Genomic DNA, 24,217 nt, shown 5'->3' with positions numbered 1-24,217 from the left:
AAAACCCTCAGGGTTACGGTTTTCATATTCTTGATGAAATCTACTTCCTCTAGGAAACCTAACCAGAAGGAATCTCACCAAGATGTAGGTGGGAGACTTGTTACTAGTGAAACGAAAAAGCCTCCCTCAAAATTACCAGCAAGAAGCCAGGCTAAAACGTAATGAATGTAAAATACTGATTTTATAATCCTAAGAGAACCAACATATGGCACAGAGCACGCTGGATAGCGAGTCATGCTGCAGGATCATCGGCATCCAGCAGTAAAATAGCAGGAACGGCCTGTAAAGAGCCTCCCACTTTATCAGCACTCTGCAGGGGAGGGTATACTGGAGAACCCACCAGCTCTCCAAACAGTTCTCTAGAGTGGGAGACAACACCTATAACAACATGCCTTCTCTTCCAGCTCCTTCAGACAGTAATCAAATTCCCAGATGGGGCAGAAATTGGAAAAACATTTTCTATGTAGTGCCCACTGCAAAATCTTCATGGGGTTTTATGGAAAGTCTTCAATTGCGTTCAATTTTGATCAGCCATAAAAAAAAAAAAAAATACATCTTCTCTAAGTAGTAAGGAAAATAAGGAGTGAAAGCAGAAAAAAAAAAAGAGAAGAGGGGAACTCAATTTAAAATAGTTTTTATGACCAAAATTTTCTCAGGAAAACACTCCCTTTTTCTTCTATCCCACACTGATTGGGTACATATAGTATATGCTAGACAACATGGTAAATGTGAGGAATAAATTGATAAATAAGGCAGTCCCAGCGGATGAGATACTTAATCACTTCCAATCTTTTTTACAACCCATGTCCAAGTTAAAAAAATAAAATATCTAATACCTTCTTTTAGTGTTATTTAGAATTCCCCAATAAATTAAATATTGTTATAACTGCATAGCCAGTTCAAACTGGTCTTATCCTGTGTCTAACCAGATACTGAGTTGGTTTTTCAAAAACAACAGAACAAATCTATGTCCTGCAGCCGTAGCACATGCAGAGGAGAGAATTCTGACCAATAAAACAGGAACCAAAGTTTCACATTACCTGCCCCTTCCCCAACCAAAGAGCTGAGACTGGACCTGAATTCAGTCATGGGAATCCTTTCAGAAGCAAAGGGTCCAGGAAGATCCAGTGCTTAAAGCCCTCCAATTGAAACCTGCCCCTCCTACCCTAACCCATTAACTTCCACCCCAAACCCTCAATGGGGAGACAGATTTGAGCCTTGCCTCCTTGCCTGTGGACATGCCAATAAAGCCTTTTCTTTTCTCAAAAGCCAATGTTTTGTATTGGCTTCTATGCACGGGCAGCAAGCCATTGCTTGGGAGCATGATGACTACTCTGCTAATGAGGATGAATTCTGTATTTTCACTGTACACACGCCTTCCCCAGCCCACACAACTCCACCCATCCCTAGGATTATGATGTGCCTCCCTAGGCAGGGCATACTGCCTTCCAGTTGAGAAATAACTGACCTGTCTAGAAACTGTCAGAGAAATGAAATACAGAGGCATATACATAGAGATATGCACAAAGTGTGAACAAACTCTGCCGGGAGCTGGCATGGAAGAAAGATTTCATAGAGGAGCAAAGGCTTAACCATGATCTTAAATCATTAAGAGTTTTCAAGTAAACAAAAGAAAATGCTATTTTTAGCACAGGTAATAGGACCAATCAAAGAGCAAATGACAAGAATAACACTGGCCCGTCCAGCAAACAACAACGTTGATATAGTGCCTTAGAGCTGAGCTCATTCAGTCCTCATTTAACTACCCCAAGAGGCGATATGCACTTCACGGTTTGAGGCTCCGAGTTTGGTTAAGAGTTGGTTAAGAGGCTCGTCCAAGTCAGACAGTGAATGAGAGCTGGAGCTACTTCAAAGGCAGGTTTTTTAACCTTTATGTGGTGCTCTTTCCAAGTTATCACTCTGCCTTCTAATGTTTAACATTCTCTGCCTATCAAAGCATTTGGTGTCTTAAATACATACTCTTCACAAATAATGCACGATTAATTGGGGACTGTAGAGAACTCCATATTCCTTTATGGTCTCTAAATTAGGTATTTGAAATACAACATATATAAGAATCATAACAAATGATAGCTAACTGGCCTAAGAACATAATAATTTCACCAAGCACCTAATGATTTAGTGTCTGGAAAAGAATTTGGCCTTGCCCAAAGAGATGTCTGGCCTTTGTCCTCAGCTTCTGGAAGGTCATCTATGTCATACCTTCTAGAAGTGTCTTTTTTAGGAAAGGTACTGACCACATCAGATCTTAGGGTGTGTCCTGCCACATTCAATAGTCTTTGGGTTAAAGACCAACCATGTAATTTAAAGTGGGGGCTCTGGAGTTTAAAATCAACCACATGGACAATCAATCAATCATGCTTATGTAATGGAGGCCCAATAATAACTCTGAACATAGGCACTGTAATAAGTAGGGAAAGAAAGGAATGGATACATCATATAAGAGTAGTCGCTATCTTTACTGCTAACCTTCATACAATAATTCTAATCACAATACCTTACCTTCATCACTGCCCCAAAATGCAAATGCAAGTAGGAAACTTACATTAATGCTTCCCCAAATAAACCACCACCCACTCAGGAAGGAAGCGAGAAGGAAGTAAATATAAACAAGTGGGAGGAGAGGGGTGACGAGGGTTGACAGACAGAAAAAAGAAGACAGGAAAAGAAGAGCTTGGAAATAGACACATCCTGGGAGGCCACTAATGGCTTTCTCTGAATATTCCCCACCCCTTCCTCCCACCAAAAAATAAAAATCAACAAAATGGGGCTCATATCATGTCCCACCCCAGATCTTATTCTAATAGTCAAACCACAGGCGAAAGAAATGCCAAGTCCCCATAAAAAAAAGGCATTAAGGAGAAACTAAGATGGCGGCATAGATAAACACCGGGAAATTGCCGCCTCCCACAACAATTGAAAAATATCGCAAAGGACAGAGCAGACATCATCCAGAACAACCGGAAGGCTGGCTGAGTGTAAATTCTACATCTAGAAGGAAAGAAAAGCACACTGAGAGCCAGAGGAGCTGCGGAGGTGAAGTGCAGAGGTACAGCGGCTCGCCCGCGCGCACGGGAAGGGGGTGGCACCTGAGGACACGGCTGTCTTTTTGAATCACAAGCTCCCGACTGCTCTGAACTCCGGTTCCGGCAAGTCTCTGGGGACCCAGGACTCATACGGGGAGAAGCTGGTCTGTCGGAAAGCGGGTGAACTTGAGGGCGGCTTTCCCTCAGAGGTGCTTGCAGCCCTTACCGGGACACTGAGACGCGTGACTCCGGGTGGAGAATCAACCATAGCTGCTTTCTCCGCCCTTTGACTCCCTGAGACCCCGCCCCACCCAGGCTGCGGCAGAGGCTTTTGCATGTGAATGTACCTAACTGCAGCCGAGCCAGGCAGACCCGGAACTTCCAAGAGAAGGCCCAAGGCCCCGCAGCCGCTTGCATTGCTTCAGAGCTGAGCCTCTTCGTGGCTCCTGCTGTGTGGCCTCAGGCAGAGGCTGAATTAGCACCTCCTTAGATCCAGGAGCCACTGTATCCAGTGGTCAGAGGGGGACCATCCAGATTGCAACTCCTCAGATCCATAAGGGACACACTCAGGGAGCAGACTCAGTGAGCACCAAAGCCCCACTGAAGCAAGTCTTGCCCCAGAAGGGTGTCTTCAGCACAGAAGTTCTCCCACTTCAGACACAGCTGATTCTCACAGTCAATTGGCCTGGAGGTCAATTCCTCCCAGTGATCCTACAACAACCAAGACACCAAGAGTGCACCAAGAGTGTCCACCTCAGGTAACTGGGGAGGCTGAGCCACTGGGCCCTACAGGACGCCTGGCGCGCAGGGCCACTCTATCAACACAGGGAAGCAGCCAAAATGCGGAGACAAAGAAACAGGTCACAAATGGCAGAAATGGAGGAAAGCAAACGACTGGATATAGAGTTCAAGGCCACGTTTATAAGGTTTTTCAAGAATTTTATGGAAACCGCCGATAAATTTAATGAATCCCTCAATAAGTATAGTGAGACCATGGAGGACATGAAAAAGGACCAACTAGAAATTAAGCATACACTGACTGAAATAAAGAATAATTTACAGAGATCCAACAGCAGACAAGAGGATCCCAAGAATCAAGTCAAAGATTTGAAATACAAAGAAACAAAAAATACCCAACTGAAAAAGAAAAAAGAAAAGAGATTCCAAAAATATGAAGATAGTGTAAGGAACCTCTGGGACAACTTCAAGCGTACCAACATCAGAATTATAGGGGTACCAGAAGGAGAGAGAGGGCAAGATATTGAAAACCTTTTTGAAGAAATAATGACAGAAAACTTCCCCCACCTGGTGAAAGAAATGGACTTACAAGTCCAGGAAGCGCAGAGAACCCCAAACAAAAGGAATCCAAAGAGGACCACACCAAGACACATCATAATTAAAATGCCAAGAGCAAAAGATAAAGAGAGAATCTTAAAAGCAGCAAGAGAAAGACAGTCAGTTACCTACAAGGGAGTACCCATACAACTGTCAGCTGATTTCTCAACAGAAACCAAGCAGGCCAGAAGAGAGTGGCAAGAAATATTCAAAGTGATGAATAGCAAGAACCTGCAACCAAGATTACTTTATCCAGCAAAGCTATCATTCAGAATAGAAGGTCAGATAAAGAGCTTCACGGATGAGAAACAGCTAAAGGAGTTCATCACCACCAAACCAGCATTATATGAAATGCTGAAAGGTATTCTTTAAGAAGAGGAAGAAGAAAAAGAAACTCTTACCATTTGCCACAGCATGGATGGAACTGGAGAGCGGATAAATACCACAGGATCTCACTCATTTGTGGAATATAATGAACAACATAAACTGATGAACAAGGACTGATCCAGAGACGGAGAGGCATTGATTGGACTGTCGGGCCTTGGACGGAAGGTAGGGGAGGGTGGGGGTAAGGGGGAAAGATCAACCAAAGGACTTATATGCAAGCATATAGGCCTAACCAATGGACACGGACAACGGGGGGGGGGGGGGGGGGTGAGGGCATGAGGGGGGGGGGGTAGAGGGTAACGTTGGGACAAGGACACATATGTAATATCTTAATCAATAAAAAATATATTTAAAAAAAAAAAGGCATTAAGCATCAAAAGTATACTGAGAAGCCCAGCCGGGTGTGGCTCGGCGGTTGAGCGTTGACCCAGGAACCAAGAGGTCACGGGTTTGATTCTTGGTTGCGGGCTCGATCCCCAGTGGGGGGCGTGCAGGAGGCAGCCAATCAATGATTCTCTCTCATCACTGATGTTTCTCTCTCTCTCTTTCCCTCTCCCTTCCTCTCTGACATCAATAAAAATATATATTAAAAAAAAAAGTATACTGTTGATTCATGACCACTGGGGGTTAAAAAAATGATATGGAGGAAAAGAGCCCCCTACTCCCTACACAATCCCCACCAATCCATACAGCAGTTCTGAGAACACACTCTGACTGCAAACTTCCTTTTAGGAAATATGGCAGAACCATTTCTTGCATTTACTGAGAAAAATATCACAACATACCAGAGTAGCATGGTCCTCTTGCTACCACTGTTATCTCTTTCTGGTGTTTACAAGCAGCTCTTCTGAGAAAGCATTCATTTTGATATGTGTCCCCATTTGATGCACAGACAGGAATGTAATTTGTATGGCACTACAAAACAAACAAAAATAAGTATCAGAAATAGGCATGAATATTAATAGTTTATTTCGTATTCACGAGTGCAATGCCATAGCAGTATGACACACTTCTAACTACAGATTGTTTTTTCTTTTATTTGGTTTAAAAAAAAGAGACTACTTTCTCCTACCTTTTGCATATTCATAATGAAAAGAACTATTAACTACCCATAAAAATAAGAATGAAAATCCCTTTCCTATCCACTTTATACACTTGCTATAAAGATCCAGTGAGATAATTTAAGAGGAAATTGCTGGCAATGTTTATAATGAGTGCTAAAAATTAAATGTCTTTTTGTTATGATCAAAATTCATTTATTCAATACACCTGGTACAGTCCCAAGGTAAATGCTAGATGACACAAAGAAATACATGATCTTTCTTCTCTATATATATTTTAGTACATATATGTGATAAAGCATGTACTAAATCAAAAGAGTAGACAATAAGTACAATATCTAATACCTACTACTGTAGGCTAGAGTATTCAAGAAAAGCCTTCTCAAAGAAAGTGAAATGTGAACTGGTCCCTGAAGGATGAGTAGAAATAAGACAGGTGAAGAAATGACACAAGACTTGTATGTTTTAAAAAATTTAAAACTTCTATATGTCAAAAATGTCAAAAACAACTAAAGTCTTAAAATCTGGAGAAAATATATGACACAAGTTATTATCATTACTAAAAAAGAGATTATATAAATTAATAAAAAAATGGACAAAAGACAAATTTACAGAACAATTACAAATGGCCAGTTAACATACAAAAAATGCTGACCTTCGCTAGTAATCAATAAAGTGAGATACTACTTTTAGCTTACAGAACTGGCTATTAAAGAAACAAAAACTTCATCTTGGTGGGCGAGAACATAATTTAACAACACATTTCAAGAGTCTTGAAAAAGAAATGCAGTTTTTGATCCAGAATTACATATTTAGGGATCTATCTGAAGGAAACTATTACAAATTTATTTTTTCAATTATAGTTAATATGATTTTGTATCAGTTTCAGGTGTACAGCATAGTGGTTAGGTAATCACATACTTTACAAAGTGCTTCCCCCAAGCCCAGCTGGCATGGCAGATGGTTGCACATTGACCAGGAGTTGGACCAGGAGTTAAGAGTTCGAATCGTCCCAGTGAGCACACATGCCCAGGTTGCAGGCTCAATCCACAGTGTGGGGTGTACAGGAGGCAGCTGATGGATTATTCTCTCTAACAATTGAAGTTTCTATCTTTCTCTCCCTCTCCCTTCATCTCTGAAATCAATGTATATATAGTTTTTAAAGTGTTTCCCCCAATATTGCCAGTACTTACCTGGCACCATACATAGTTATTACAATATCAACTATATTCCCTATGCTGTACCTTACATTCCTGACTATTTTGTAACTACCTATTTGTACTTCTTAATCCCTTCACCTTTTTCACCCAGTCCCCCAAGCCTCCTCCCTCTGACAATCATCCATTTCTTCTAGGTATATATGAGTCTGTTCAAATTTCAAACAAAAATGTATTAGTATAAAAAAATGTAAAAACAATATAAAGCATGTTATATCTGTTCAAGTAATTAATATTAGAGTCACTGAGAATTACCTTTTAACAGAATACTGTGTGGCAGATAAAGGTAACATATTGTTAGATATAAAGCAGGCAACAATGCCACATATATAAACTTCTGAGAATTCTGTGCCATTCTAAAATGTATTATTTAGTTCACAAAACTGAATGCAACTTTTAAAATGATATAAGTAAAAATACAGAAAGAAAATTATATATATGTGTGTGTGTATATATATATATATATATATATATATATATTCTCAATTACTTGGAAAAATAAACATTCATAAAGTATATCCTGGAACAAAACATCAGTAAGTTTTTCAGATTACTTGTCATGGTTTTTTATTTCCATTATTTGTGTTTTCCTCAATTTTTCTCCAATGCACAAGATTTATTTTTATCATTTGTTTACTCTTAAATATGACATGCTACCACAAGCCAAGCACTGGTAAAAACAATCTCTAATAAAATATTTTATGAGCAAGTTTGCATGCTATCCATTATCAGCAGACTCCTACAATAACTTCAATTAAAATTAAAGTTTTACTTTATTGCTCCAATATTCATGAATCACATCCCTCTATTCTCTTCCCCTAAATTGTACATAATAACTTGTATGATGTCTGCAGGAGTCAATATTTTTTTTGTAATTAAACAATGCATAATTGTAAAGGAGATCATAAGCTCCAAGATGTCAAGTGCTAACTCTATGAACTTTTCAACCAACTCTTTGCTCAACAAATGCTTAATGACTTTTTAATGGTGTGCTCTCAAAGGTGTTAATAGCGCTCCCTAGGCAGAGATGTCCCTATGAAAGAATTTTGGTTGTTAGAATGATACTGTCATTTAGCAGAAAGATTTTTTGGTTGTTACAATGATAAAGAACATTACTGTCATTTAGCAGATGGATTCCATGGATGCTAGCTAGATGTATGTCCTGCAAAGGAAAAAACAGTACCACACAACAAAGACACACACACACTATACAATTTCTGAATGCATCTCTAGCCACTCATATGGGAACTATGGCAAGACTTACTATAGATAAGTAAGGCTGCTCTGCTATAACTTATCCTAATATTAGTTCTTATTCTAGCATCCACCATACCTCTACATTTTTGTCTTTAGATATTTCTGCTATAAAATAGCACTAATCTTTAGTAAATGAAAACATTCATCACAAGTAGATAGATATAAGCATGTGACTACTGTATTTTCTTCTACTGTAATCATGCCCAAGCATTTACATGTTGAATAATTTATAGTAGAATAATTTATTTTACTATAATTTTTTTATTTCTCCTTTACATTGCAATTATATATTATATTGATTTCTTTAATTATGTGTTTATGTAGGTTGCATTATCTATGAATTTCATTAAAGAATAGCAAAGAAACAGAATACAAATTATTGGTTATAAAAAAGGGTCATTAAGTCTGATAGGGCTGAAAATCTCTAAGGTAATAGCTAACACTTATTCAAGAGTTTACATCTAGTCAACACCAGTGACAAGTTATGTCCTATCTAACTTAAATATCATAACAATCTTGTGAAGCACATGACAGTGCTTAGAGCAGGGGTGGGCAAACTTTTTGACTCGAGGGCCACAATGGGTTCTTAAACTGGACCGGAGGGCCGGAACAAAAGCATGGATGGAATGTTTGTGTGAACTAATATAAATTCAAAGTAAACATCATTACATAAAAGGGTACGGTCTTTTTTTTTTTTTAGTTTTATTCATTTCAAACGGGCCGTAGTTTGTCCACGGCTGGCTTAGAGCCTGGGCTCTCAAGTAAGCGTTGAACTCCAAACCTGGGTCCACCATCTATGTGATTAAGGGCTAACACCAGTGCCATTTTCCCCACCTGGAAAATGGTAATTATAATAATATCTATCTAATAAAGATGTTATGAGGATTAAATAAAAGATATTCATCTTTAGCATTTATATCTGGCCACAGTAAATTCTCAATCAACATTAGCTGGTTTGGGTATTGCTATTATCATTTCTGACTTTTTTTTTTTTTTCAAATATATTTTATTGATTTTTTACAGAGAGGAAGGGAGAGAGATAGAGAGTCAGAAACATCGATGAGAGAGAAACATCGATCAGCTGCCTCCTGCACATCTCCCACTGGGGATGTGCTGCAACTCAGGTACATGCCCTTGACCGGAATCGAACCCGGGACCCTTGAGTCCGCAGGCCGACACTCTATCCACTGAGCCAAACCGGTTTTGGCATCATTTCTGACTCTTAAGTAGGCCCGGGGTCATAGCTAATAAGTGGAAGACCTCATTTCTTCACAATTGATATACTCTAAACACTACACGTCATATGTCACCTGGTGGTAGCAACAGAGGACTTAACATAGCCTGAGAAATGTCCCTCAAATTCAACCTAACAAGCTCATACCTAGGAATGAGCATAGGATAGGAGTAGACCAGCTATTCCTTGGTCAGTCCATTTCCAAGGGTCTTTCTTAGGAACCTCTCCTTATGCTATGGGCAAATTAAGGGATGTGGGCAATTTTCACATGGCAACTCCTGACTTAGGCACTGACTCTAGCCTAAGGTCTGCCTTCTCTATACCGCCTCCCTTACTGGGGAAAAGAACTCTCCACTATACCTTCTCTTGAGCAGGAAGTGTTTTGAAGTAGTTCAGAAAATAAGAAAATAATAATGTTGTGATGGTTGATTTAGTGGGTCAATTGACTGGAACCTAGGTTGCCCAGATTAAACATTATTTCTGGATGTGTCTGTGAGTGTGTTTCTAGATGAGATTCACAGTTGAATCAGCAAACTAAGTGCTCTCCCCATTATAGGTGGGATCATCCAACCCACTGTGGGGCTGAATAGAATGAAATAGTGGAGGAAGAAAGAATTCCCTCTCTCTGCCTATTGAATGGGAACATGGGTTAGTCTGGTTCTCGGGTGTCTGACTCAGACTGAGACATTATCAGCTCACCTGATTCGCAGATCTTCAGACTTGGACTGGAACAAAGAGGAAGAAAGAAAGCAGGGAAAACATCACAGGCACTCCTCTTCATATATTACCCAAGTTTTAATGGGAAGATGCAGTATTGATCATTTCTCTTTGTACCAAATTAATAAAAGTAGCTTTGTGTACATAATGTGGCAAAATATCATAGCTCTTATTTGTAGACAAAAAAAAATAGACTTTATTTAAAATCCTGTTATTGTTACAACTATATCCCTGAAAGCTTATATTAACACTGAAAGCATGCTAAATCATAACCAAGTTTTTTAAATGAATTGAAAGATATAGCTAAAGCACCCTCATATGTTCAACTGGCTTATGAGGTCGTTGTTCTTAAACTAGCAAGAGTCTAAGTCAGCCGTGGGCAAACTACGGCCCGCGGGCCGGATCCGGCCCTTTTGAAATGAATAAAACTATTGAAAAAAAAGACCGTACCCTTTTATGTAATGATGTTTACTTTAAATTTATATTAGTTCACACAAACACTCCATCCATGCTTTTGTTCCGGCCCTCCGGTCCAGTTTAAGAACCCATTGTGGCCCTCGAGTCAAAAAGTTTGCCCACCCCTGCTCTAAGTCATTTATAAGCTTATAAGGAGGCAGAGTAGTAGTCAAAGGAAGGTTGGCCCAGCAGCAGGATCAAATCAGCTGTAAGCCCTTAGGCAGTTTGCTCCTACAAGGCAAGGAACTTTAAACATCTTTATATCCTCAGCATCTAGCCTAGCACAGAGCACAAAGCAAGCACTGGATAAGTGTCTACTGCTCCCAACTCCTAACTTTTATTTCCCTTTCCTTCTTTGCCACCAGTAAGAATGCAAGGGATTCAGGCAGATTATGAGAGGATTTTCTAGCTGTTCAAGTGTGTTTAAAAGGTCAAAAACACTGTCTTTAAGAGTTACAGGGAAAGACTTTCAAAGAATGAACATCACAATCATAAAGACAAAAAGAGACAAACATGATGTGAAAATTTAATACTATCAAAAATGAAAATGACAACAGGATAACTTCTTTAAAATACAGAGTTCTAATCTAAACAGAAAAGGAACCATCTCTAAGGTAAACCTACTAAGTGATTTAGTGCTTAAAAGAGAAATTAGGCAGTGCCCTCGGTGGTCCCGTAACCATCTCTTGCTTCAACACTGTTTGGACAGAACAGACCCAGGGACGCCCCTTCTTCCAGCCTCTGGCTACTCTCCTGCGTCTTATCCAGTCACCACCTTCAGAACCACCTCCAGGACCTGCCAACACATTTTGTGTTTTTTTTTTATAACTTCATTCCTTATTGCTGAACAGCCATGTGCTCCCAAATTCGTCAGAATTATTCCACCAAGGCAGAGGCTGCGGTCAACAGCCTGGCCAACCCGCATCTGCGGGCCTCACACACCTACCTCTCTCTGGGCTTCTATTTCGACTATGAGTTGTGGCTCTGGAGGGCCTGGGCTGCTTCTTCCATGAGTTGGCAGAGAAGAAGCGCAAGGGCGCTGAGCATCTCTTAAAAGTTGCAAAACCAGCGCCGTGGCTGCATTCTCTTCCAGGACGTGCTGAGCCTCCCCAGATGAATGGGCAAAATTCAGGGCCATGGACGCCGCCCTGGCCTTGGAGAGGAACCTGAAACAGGCTCTTTTGGAGCTGCTGGCCCTGGGTTCTACCCGCACACCTCATCTCCATGACTTCCCGGAGAACCACTTCCGGGGTGAGGCGGTGAAACTCATCAAGAAGGTGGGCGACCACCTGGTTCACATTTGCAGGCCGGCCGGCCCCCAGGCTGAGCTGGACAAGTATCTCCTGGAAAGGCTCACCCTCAAGCACGAGGAGGCGGCTTTGGAGCCCAGAGGCCTTTGAGGGGCCCCTCGGCACTCCCTGGTGTCTGCTTTTACCTGAGCCTCTCCCCAAACTGGTAGCCATTCTTTACCACCATAAAGCCCTCTCCCATGCATTGGACCAAATGAAACAATAAGCTTTTTGCAGAAAAAAAAAGAAAAAGAAATAGAAAGAGGACACATTTGTATAAGACAGACTATTTCTAGAAGGAAATACAAGAAGTAATAGATGTTGCCTCTGAGAAAAGCAATTGGTAGTCTGGAATGGAAAGCAGACATTTTTCTTTATAGCAGCTACAAGAGAAGCGGTTCTCAACCTGTGGGTCGCGACCCCTTTGGGGGTCAAACAACCCTTTCACAGGGGTCGCCTAAGACCATCAGAAAACACATATATGATTACACATATTGTTTACAGTAGCAAAATTACAGTTATGAAGTAGCAACGAAAATAATTTTATGATTGGGGGTCACCACAACATGAGGAACTGTATTAAAGGGTCGCGACATTAGGAAGGTTGAGAACCACTGTACTAGAGACCCAGTGCACAAATTTGTGCACAGGTGAGGTACCTCGGCCTGGCTGGTGATCGGGGCGATCAGGGCCATCTCACCCGGTCCCAATCGGAGCCGATGGGGGCTGGCCGGCTGGGTTGGGATCAAGGGAGGTTGGCCCACTGGCCCAGAAGGGACTGCGGAAGGGCTCCATGGCATGTCTGGCCCTCTTGCCCAATTCTGATCAGCTGGACCCCAGCAGCAAGCTAACCTACTGGTCAGAGCATCTGCCCCCTGGTGGTCAATGCACATCATAGCGACTGGCTGACTGATTGGTCAGACACTTAGCATATTGCACTTTTATTACATGGGATAGGATATTCTTAAATATTGTTCAAGTTGTTTACTATGAGCATATAGTATTACTCTTTTAAAAATATTAAAACAGTACCTACATGTAGATTAGATTCTCATGAGATTTTACAAACTTTTATATATATTATATATATAATATATATTAATATATATTAAATAATAATATATTAAATAATAATAAAATATTAAATAATAATATATTAAATAATAATAAAATGCTCAGCACAGTAAACAATATGTAAGTGCTCAAATAATGTATTGCATATCATGTACACACACACATATACATATATATATGTATGAAACAGTTGTATATAACACATATATACATATATATATATATATATATATATATATATATATATCTACAAGCCATTATAAGGGAAAAAGAAAATACTCCCCACAATAGGCAAAGAATATGAAATATTAATTCATAAAAAAAGTAGCCAGTAAATATTAAACATTTTTAATAGCTCTGGTTATCAAATAAAAATTAAAATGTTTTTGCCTTTCAGATTTATAAAATGTAAAAGGACTTCAAAATCTACTACCCACAAGCCCAGGAGAAATAAGCGGTCTAATATATTGCTGTTGGTGAAAATGTTAATCTGCACATAAGCAGCCCATTCACCCAACAATTCCACATCAAGGAATTTACCTAAGGAAATTATAAGACAATTGAAAGAGAGAAACAGTCCCAGCCTTCTTGATACAGGGTAGCTAAAACACTAATAAATAAATAAAAACTACAATCTTTCTGGGTTGCAGAACCAGAGGTCAGAGTTCAGGGCAACTGAAAAGTGAGAGAGAAAATACCTGAAAGGAGAATCAGAGGGAAGTCCAGCTTCTGTATACAAACTCAGACCAAATTTCTGGCTGAATTCGAACCACTCATGGGGCATATTCCAAGCCGCCAAGCTAAGGCTAAAAAAAAATGAACTGATTTTTGTGTTGCTGCCACAATAGGGAAAACAAGATTTTGCCATGTGAGTTCAGCCAATTCAATTGTTTCATCAATGAAACAGTGGGTATGATTAGAATAAGATTATGATGGGGGGCGGGGGGGGGGGAATTCTAGCTCCTTCTTTGTCTCATCTGAAATCCTGAATCAGGGACCATCTTGTGAGCAACATACTAAAAACAGATTGTAATTCAATCATATCAAATGAACAAAAAGAAACAACTGAGTGTAACACATTTTGCTTCCTTTATTTTTAAAAAATATATTTTTAAAAAATATATTTTTATTGATTTTAGAGAGGAAGGGAGGGAGAGAGAAAAAGAGAGAGTGAGAAACATCAATGATGAGAGTGAATCCTTGACCAGCTGCTGCCTTCTGCACACCCCACACCAAGTTCAAGCCAGCAACCCAGGCATGTGTCCTGACTGAGAATCGAACCGTGACCTTCTGGTTCACAGATCCATGCGCAAACACTGCGCAAATCTGGCCGGACTTGCTTCCTTTCTTTTTACTTCTTTTTAAACAATAGAATTACAACTAAAACAGCACCTGAAAAGCAAAGATCTTAGTCTGAGGTTACCCATTCGAGTCCACCTATAACCATGACCTACCCTCAGGCATCAAGTCAGTGATGTTCTTTGGCCTAAAAAGATGAGAACGCAGCAAATAAGGAGGGAAAGAAATGGACTAGAAAGAGAAGGAAAGGGGGGAAATGTCCACATTTTAAATAAGAGACTCAACTACCACCTGTACTTTGTTTCCTGTCGGTGACAATTATACATTTGAATAGAACTTTAATATTTTTTCAAAGTATCTTCACACCTGCTATTGTCAGTCTCTCCATTTACTAGTAGTTCAAGGAAAGAAGCAGAGGTAATAGCACTTTATCTGATAAGAAAGAATTAGTGGGCCCTGAGCCCAACTTCCTTGTGGGGTCCAAGGTGTTTTAAGCTTTGTAATTTGAAGAATGAAGAATTATAAAACATGAGAAATGTAAAAAGATTTCAAAATAGGGTTGGGTTTTCTCACCTGAAATTGACATGCACATTTCAAGCCATCTCCATCTTCTTTACAGACACCTCCGTATTTACATGATGATTCATCACAAACTCTTACATCAGACTCCCTCACATTTAATTCTGTAAAAGAGGAAAAATTGTTTCATATATAAGTGTTTGTCTTTTTGTATCAAAATATACATATATAAGTAAATGAAAAAATCCTTAAAATTTGTAGAGCATTTCATTCACAAGAATAATAATAATAAGACATACAAAAAGCAAGTTCTATAGGACACAAAATGTTCAGGATTCCCCAATGAGACTCCTGCATAATGAAATGCAAGTAATCCAAACCAAAATAAAACTCAAGATTTAAATTTTAGGATTTCACATAATTCCAAAGGTAAATCAACAATTTTTCTATTTTGGACTCCCAAGACCTTAGAGTAATCTTCTTAACATTGTTTTAATATTTTAAATTATTTTTCTAGTGATTTCTACTTTTAAGGATAACAAATAACTACACAATGTATACAAGTATGGATTCTTTATGTTGTAACCTGAAACTAATATATCAATTAAGCCTCAATAAAAAAAAAGAAAAAGAAAAAAAAGACAAGTCACATCCAGAATAACGCCATTTATACAAAGCTCTAAACCATGAAAAATAGGGGTATTCTTTTATTAGATGATAAAATATTACATGACAAGACTTTAAGCATTTTCAATCATCATTTAAGAAGCCAAAAAAAAAATGAAAGAGAAAAAGGAATAAAAGTAACTAAAAGGAATAATAATTATTGTGGTGCCTGGAATAAATTTAGGGTTATCATTACTTACTCGTCTAGACAAATAAACCATTTTAATTACAAATATTATAGCCCTGACCGGTTTGGCTCAGTGGATAGAGCGTCGGCCTGCGGACTGAAGGGTCCCAGGTTCGATTCCGGTCAAGGGCGTGTGCCTTGGTTGCGGGCATATCCCCAGTGGGGGGTGTGCAGGAGGCAGCTGTTCGATGTTTCTCTCTCACTGATGTTTCTAACTCTCTATCCCTCTTCCTTCCTCTCTGTGAAAACTCAATAAAATATATTTTAAAAATATATATATATTATAAAGTGAACTTGAATTTCATACAATAGATATATATGGAGCATTTATGTGCACAAAATTAAAGAGATTCAAAATCTATCAGACTTAAAAATTTTTAATCACTGATTTAATTTTTTTCTACTACAGGAAACACAGCCAATACTAGCATTCTGTGGTCATTTTGCTCCTACTCCAAGACTGTCAGTCTTGCTCTAAAAGCATCAAATTAAGGTTTCTAGGAAACCTAATAAATTGCTTCAAGGTAGTGCTATGTAAAGCTGCCAATCATGCGGAATTGGGTAAAAACCACTACAAAGCAGTTTTCACGTTTTGCATGTGGGGAATGAGAGCTCCAACAAATGCTTTTATGCAAACAATAAACAAATGATTGTTTAAAAAGCACATCCCAGTGCAGTGGGAGCAGAGAGACCTAAGTTAGCTTCTGACTGACACTCATAGCTAAAACTCTGGGCCGAGCACGGGGTCTCCTGCAGCTCTAGATCAAGCTGAGGTCTTGGCAAGCAGATCTCCGGGAGCAATTCTCCAGCCATCCCTCATCCCTAGAGGAGCTAGAAGTCCTACCTTAATACGAAAAGGTAAAAGTAATGAAATTCTGATTACCTGATTATTAGTCATTTTACTTTATGCCTAGCCTGCTAACAAATCCATGTTCTTTTCCTGTGCTAATGTATTAAATGTGATTATTTATTTGATCAGAAGCAATTAATTATCTACTATGTAACTAATCCTATGCTAAGAATTTGGGATTCAGAAAAATACGTAAGAGGGAGCGTATGGCCTTGCTAACATATGGAGCAATTAGTGATGAATTCAATGTAGCCTGCAGTTAACAGGAGAGCTGTGTAGTACAGACTATGACAGCTCTTGAAATTTCAAGAAGTAGGAAATTTTAAAAAATAGATTTGAAGCACAGGGTACAATGTCAGAGATAGTAAGACTTGCATTGATTCTGAAAAATTAGTAAGACGTTTATTCTGATTATAAAACTAATATAGGCCAAGCCGGCATGGCTCAGTGGTTGAGCATTGACCTATGAACCAGATCACGGTTCAATTCCAGGTCAGGACACATGCCCGGGTTGTGGGCTGGATCCCCAGTGTCGGGCGTGCAGGAGATAGCCGATCAATGATTCTCTCTCTTCAATCATGTTTCTATCTCTCTCACCCTTTCCCTTCTTCTCTGAAATCAATAATTATATATTTTAAATTAATATAGGATCATTATACATAATTTAGGAAAGATGTTTAAAAATAAAGAATGTTTGAATTGCCCTCAATATATGAGTCATATCAAAAGAGAGAAAAGCATGTTCTTATCTAGGAAAACAACCTTAGGAAAGAGACATACATCATTTAATAGTACACACAAATATTAATATCAGTGGTTCCCAAACTACTGATATTAGAAAAACTAATAGTCTAGGAAAACTAGTGTCATAGTGTACCTTCATCTTTTAAAAAAGTAAGAATTTCATTTCCTCAATGGAAAGAATGTTCTCATTTTAGAGTTTTATTCGCTTATATTTCTAAATTTTCAATATTTGAGATTGCTAGCTGTCAACAAAACTAAGGTTCAATAAGTAAGTAAAGAACATTAATAGAAAGTTCCAGCCATGTTTTATGAGAACACATCATCCTGAATGTCACAAGGTAATGAATGTACCTTTTAAATTGTTTTGTTATTGTGGCAGTCACTGCTAATTGCCTACTTTGAATCTATCCTCCCCTTCTTAATAAGGGAACCTCGATTTTGTCCCGGAAAAAAAGGTACTCAGTGAAATAATCTGTATTTCCCAAATTCCCTCACTCCATGCCACAGTTCATCAGTAAGCACTGCCCCTTCCTCCCTCATTCTTCCATTCCTCTTCCTGCCTGGAGAGCAAACCTGTGCCCAAGGTTATGGCAGCTATCTTACATGCAAGCAGATGAAAGCTACAAGCTATAGATAGACTGGAAAGACAAGAGCAAGAATGCAGAAGGAGAATTAGGGAATCACCACGACTAGCCTGATTTCATCCCTCCAGACTTACTGTTATCCTATATACTAAAGATGTAATATGCAAATGGTCGTTACACCGTGAAGCATAAAGACCAACTGTGTAACGACCAGGTCATGGATCTGCAGGAGGGTGGGGCAACCAGCTACAAGCGGATGGCGGAGAGGTACAGGAGGGGGCAGAACAGCAAGCTATGAGGGGGGTAGGGGGAGAGGGCGCAGGGGGGAAGGGGGGCAGAGGGAGCTACAGGAGGGTGGGGCAGTGGGCGGAGAGCTACTGGAGGGCGGCAGCGAGCTACTGGCGTACAGATTCATGCGCAGGGCTACTAGTCCTATATAATAAAAGGCTAATATGCAAATCGACTGAACACGGAACGACTGGCCACTATGACGCACACTGACCACCAGGGGGCAGATGCTCAACTCAGGAGCTGGCTCCTGGTGGTCAGTGTGCTCCCACAGGGGGAGTGCCACTCTGTCACAAGCCCGGCTCATGGCTGGTGAGCACAGAGGCGGTGGCAGGAGCATCTCGCAACTCCATGGCAACACTAAGGATGTCCGACTGCCCGCTTAGGCCTGCTCCCCATGGGGGAGCTCCTGGACTGCAAGAGGGCACAGGCCAGGTTGAGGGACCCCCCCACACACACACACACAAATTTCATGCACCGGGCCTCTAGTAAGAAATAAACACACACATAAATAAAGCCCTTATTCAAGCCACAGGTTATTGGCACATGTAATTAAACACAATCCTGATATAATGTTTGCATATAAATTTAACTAAGATAACTTCTGTGCAAAAGTCTTAAGTTGATGCTATGTCATGTAATAAAATTGATTTATCAAGACCATCATGACTTCCTGGTGCTCTGATTCCTCACAAATATGAGAATCACAGCCTTAGCTCAAACTCAGAACAGGAGGAATTCTATTTTGGGATCACCTTCTGAATGTTATTTCAAGTATTCTGTACAGTACCAGCCATCAAGAGGGGACTCTACACCTGTCAGTGGTGATGATGATTACACACCTGCCTGAGCTGAGACCAAGATGGAAATTCAGCAAAATAGAGGAACCATTATTGAAGCCCTCAAAGCTCAGCTCTCCAAATAGAAATATTTCACACAAAGAAGCACTCAGAAGAGTGGCTCTAAACAGAAATATTTTGCTTTGGTTGCAAATCTGCCCATCACACAACTCTCTACATGTAAGACTTGTCTCAGTTTTCATTAACGTTTCAAAGCTGGGAAACAATACACACTAGGGGAGGAACCCTCCTTACCTATGAACCGGAGGTGTCAAAATCCCTAACTTTTGGCAGCACTAACTGGATGCAGGCTGCAGTTCAAAATGGGACCCATTGGCCCCCTAGAATAATATTTCTGACTTTTCTACCACCCTGCCATTAAACCGAGTGCAGTTCTGAGGATCTTATGAGTTAACTAACACAGAGAGCCAAAAGTGATGAAACTATGCAAGCTGTTACCGCAGAATTCAGGGCTTCTCAACCTGGGCATGACTAACATTTTGGGTTAGATTATTCTTTGTTGTAGGGGACTCTCCTGTGCACTGAAGGGTGTTTAGCAACATCTACCCATTAGATGCCAGCTATAACATTTCATAAAAGTGAAAATAAATTGTATCTCTGAAAACAAAATTGAAAAGACTTTTTAAAAAAGCAAGGTGCTTTTTAAAAATTGCTGTTGCATTAGGTAAAGACAGGATAACAAGATAATCTAGACTTCTGCATCCACAAGTCTATCAGTTCCTTTCTTAAAAGATTAAAACTGGGAATTAAAATCAATGTATTATGAATGGGGTTTATTCAAGAAAGGGGAAATTTCAACTATTCTCAAAAAAAATTTTGCCAATGGTGTGGTTTGGTGGTTGAGCATCAACCAGGGAACCAGGAGGTCTCAGGTTCGATCCCTGCTGGGGGTGTGCAGGGATGTCTTCATCTCTCTCTCTCTCTCTCTCTCTCTCTCTCTCTCTCTCTCTCTCTCTCTTCCCATCTCCCTCAAACCAATATATATATATATATATATATATATATATATATATATATATAGCAACTTCATTCAAAATGTTGTTTATTAAGTTTATATCTTTTACGTTAAAATAAAATGCCACATACATTTATAAATCACTTTTTGTGACTCCCCAATTTAAATAACTCCCTTGATTAACCAAGTAACTACCAGAAGCTTACGGCAGCAAGACAAGGGGGTCTCCTACTATACAGAGTGAGGCAAAAGTAGGTTTACAGATGTCAGTATGTGAAACACAATTTATTCTTGTATGATTATTTATTAGTCATCATATTATTTCCCATACAAACAGGTGTAAACCTATTTTTGCTCACGCTGTCTATAAAAATGTCCTGCCCTCAGCCATCCCATTATGTTATCTCATCCTGTCTCTTCTCCCGCAGTAGTCTCATCCACTGCCACCACTCTGAGTCTTCAAATCTGGTTTTCCCCAACCCTACTGAAGCCATCTCATCTGCTTTAGCCAGTGCTCTTTCCAGTCTCCAGAGCACTACTGGGGAAAGCCCTATAAATTAATGCTCTCAGAGTACTTATCAACATGTGGAAATCTTAAGTGCACTTGTGATTCCTTATTGACTCCCGCCAGGACACGTTCAAACTTTTTACCTTGTTCGATAGAATAACCCAATTTCAATGGATTTATACACATTGTTGAGGTGTTAATAGTACTTGGAAAACCTTCCATTTTTTAGAAAAGCACAGCAATCCAATCTGACAGCACCCCTGCGGGACGGTTTCACTCCCAAAACAAGTCCAGCTTGTTCCCGATGCTGCAGCCAATTGTCTAGGAGACAGTTCCACAATCTCTACACTGAAAACACATTTAAAACATTTAAACATTTAAAATACCCCACACCAGGAAATGGTGTGGTGCAGCCATGGAATATTATACAGACAATATTTATCTGACAATATGAAAATATGCAGATGAATATCAAGTGACAAAGCAGAAGGCAAAACTTAACAAAAGCACTATGATTGCGCATGAAAAACACATGTAGGAAAATCCAGCCAGGAAAAAACAAAAATGGTAACAGGGACTGTATATACAACCAGTTAAATGATGATTTTTTTCCTCTAGTCCAAGGGGTGGGCAAACTTTTTGACTCGAGGGCCACAATGGGTTCTTAAACTGGACCAGAGGGCCGGAACAAAACCATGGATGGAGTGTTTGTGTGAACTAATATAAATTCAAAGTAAATATCATTACATAAAAGGGTACGGTCTTTTATTTCAATAGTTTTATTCATTTCAAACGGGCCGGATCCGGCCAGCGGGCTGTAGTTTGCCCACGGCTGCTCTAGTCTATATGGTTATATGGGGGTACAGGGGGTGATTTCTAACACAACCCCAGAGACAATCTACACTAATAAAAGACAAAGATGCTAATTGACCGTATCTTCGCTACGCCCCAGCCACGCCCACCAGCCAATCAGAGCGGATGTATGCAAATTAACCCAACGAAGATGGTGGCTGGCAGCCACAGAGCTGGAGCAAGCAGGAGGCTTGGTTGCCTGGGCGATGGAGGAAGCCAAGCTTCTCGCCTGCCCTGAGCCAGCTGTGGCCTCCGTTCATGGCAACAAAGTTTCAATTATAGAAGACAAACAAATCCCAGATACCTGCTTCCAGCCAGCCTCCACTGGGAGCTTGGGTGGCTGGGAACCGTGGCCAGCTGCAAACAGCCATCAGCCCCTCACCCAGGCTGGCCACACCCTCATGGGGTGAGGGTCCCCACTGGGGGGTTTAGCCAGCCTAAAAACGGCCCTCAGCCCCTCACCCAGACTGGCCAGGCACCCCAGCAGGACCCCCCACCCTGAAGGGGCTGTGGCCAGCCTGCAAACGGCCCTCAGCCCCTCACCCAGACTGATCAGGCACCCCAGTGGGGACCCCCACACTGAAGGGGCTGTGGCCAGCATGCAAACAGCCATCAGCCCCTCACCCAGGCTGGCCAGGCACCCCAACAGGGACCCCCACTCTGAAGGGGCTGTGGCCAGCCTGAAAATGGCCCTCAGCCCCTCACCCAGGCTGGCCAGGCTCTTCAGTGGGACCCCCATCCTGATCCGGGACACCCTTCAAGGGCAAACCAGCCGGCCCCCACCCATGCACCAGGCCTCTATCCTATATAATAAAAGGATAATATGCAAATTGACCCTAACAGCAGAACAACCGGGCTGCCAGAGGGATGTCTGACTGCCAGCTTAGGCCCAATCCCCCAGAAAGCGGGCCTAAGCCAGCAGGTGGTCATCCCCCGAGTGGTCCCAGACTGCGAGAGGGCACAGGCAGGGCTGAGGGACCCCCCCTCCCGAGTGCACAAATTTTTGTGCACCGGGCCTCTAGTTTGCTATATAATTGACAAAGCATTAGTTTGGAGATCAGTAGGGCCAGATTCACATGCTAGCTCTTCACCTTTTAGGATAATAACACCTTCCTTAGATATTGTAATGGTTAGATCTGTACTAAAAAGCCTAGAGCAAATGGGTATTAAATAAAACTTCACTTCTTTTATTTCCTCAGACCAATGCGAGGGACACCTTTAATGACACAAATGACCAAAATAAACAAAACAAAACAAAAAAACACTTCAGGGTGAAATTGAATAAGATATTTGAGAAATGTTGACTCCAGTCCCAGGAAATGGGATGAATTAGAAATGAAATTATCTTCAACTTATTTACTAAATTAACCAGTAGTTATCTATAACTCTGAAGACATAAGGAAGAAAATAATCTGTACTCAGTATTTCACAATACAAAACCAAAAGCAGTGTACATTAATATTAAAAAGCATTGACAGCAGAGATGACTAAAACTTCTCTAAGCTATATTTATGCAGAGAAATTTCACATATGCCACACAGTTATCTAACTCCAATATTTTTCATCCCATTCTACATACACTACTGTCAACCTACCCTTTGTTAAATGCCCCTTTGATGGTGTCAATCCTCCACCCGAACACCTACCATCATTCCCTGCTGCCGCCTTCAGTTCTAAATGCCTGTGTCAGGATGCTCAGCCAAGGTGACGGGGAGGACAACCTACTGCATGATCAGAAAGAAAAAAAGACCTAGGTCCCCAGCTGGGGACTAAAGGCATTCACGGTCTTTCTAGCCCTATCCAGGTCTTTCTAGCCCTATCCAGCTCCAGCCAAAGGTCTTGAACAGGTACTCTCTCCCATACTCCTGTTTATGACTAGCTTGCCAAACCTGTGTGTTTCCTTCTCACAGACCCATTAACTAACTCTGCTATATTACAGTTTTTTAAATGAATAATGGAGACTCTGCACATTTCCTAACGTGATAACATGAAGTTTTTTTACAAAGCAGATTTTCAAAAATGTAAAACACAACTTGTGTTTTAATGCCTATTTTAAAAATTCGGAAGGTATATACACCAAAATAGGAACCACAGTTATCTCTTGGTAAAATTTAAACTTTCTCCTTTAATTCTATGTTTTCCTGAATTGAGTTTTACAATGAACTTTTATTACTTTTAAAATCAGATCAAACAATTGTATACTACAACATGTAGTATATCTTTAAAATATATGTTAAAGCATAAAATACTGCATACTGTATGATTCCATTCATATGAAATGTCCAGAACAGGTAAATCCATAAAGACACCAAATCTCTATGTAGTTGCCTGGGGATGGGGGCAGAGAAATAGTGGGACTAAACTGTAAATAGGTCTGGAAATTCTTTTGGGGGTAATGAAAATGTTCTGTAATTAGATAGTAGATATTGGTGATGGTTGCACAACTTAGTGAATATATTAAAAATCACTGAACTGTGTACTTTAAAGTGGTAAAATTTATGTTATGTGAATGATATCTCAATAAAAATAATTTTAAAAATCAGATAAATCATATTAAATGTTGAAAAAAATGAACAGGCATTATAATTTGGTATTTAAGGAGCAGACTCCAGAACCAGACCACCTAGATGAGTATCCTGGCTCTGTCACTCATCAGCTTTATTTGACCTTAGTAATTTACCTCTGTGCCTCCATTCCCACATCTGTACAAAAGAATAATAATACCTATCTCATAATGCTGATGGGGACCTAAATAAAGACATGGAAGGCACTCAGAGTAGTGTAGGACACATCATAAGGGTTATATTAAAAGTTAGCTTCTCTCCTGGCCA

At 40.2% G+C, this 24,217-nt stretch overlaps 1 protein-coding gene and 1 pseudogene across 2 annotated transcripts in view; one reads left to right on the top strand and one right to left on the bottom strand.

Annotated features, from left to right (window-relative positions):
* Positions 1–24,217, bottom strand: part of TMEFF1 (transmembrane protein with EGF like and two follistatin like domains 1) — a 77,505-nt gene that overhangs the window by 41,096 nt on the left and 12,192 nt on the right. Inside the window, exons 2-3 of the mRNA XM_081103579.1 lie at positions 14,947–15,056; positions 5,555–5,684 (exon numbers count right to left, since the gene is read on the bottom strand). Coding sequence (XP_080959705.1) covers positions 5,555–5,684; positions 14,947–15,056 — 240 coding nt within the window. The remainder of the gene's footprint in view (positions 1–5,554; positions 5,685–14,946; positions 15,057–24,217) is intronic.
* LOC308528405 (ferritin light chain-like) lies at positions 11,565–12,111 on the top strand (annotated as a pseudogene). The gene has a single exon. The product of its transcript is annotated as a ferritin light chain-like (transcript).

The sequence above is a fragment of the Myotis nattereri genome, assembly GCF_964212035.1.
Source record: "Myotis nattereri genome assembly, chromosome: 12".
NCBI classification, from domain to species: Eukaryota; Metazoa; Chordata; class Mammalia; order Chiroptera; family Vespertilionidae; genus Myotis; species Myotis nattereri.
Note: the sequence above shows the minus strand (reverse complement) of the source record. Positions and strands in the feature narration are given on the sequence as shown.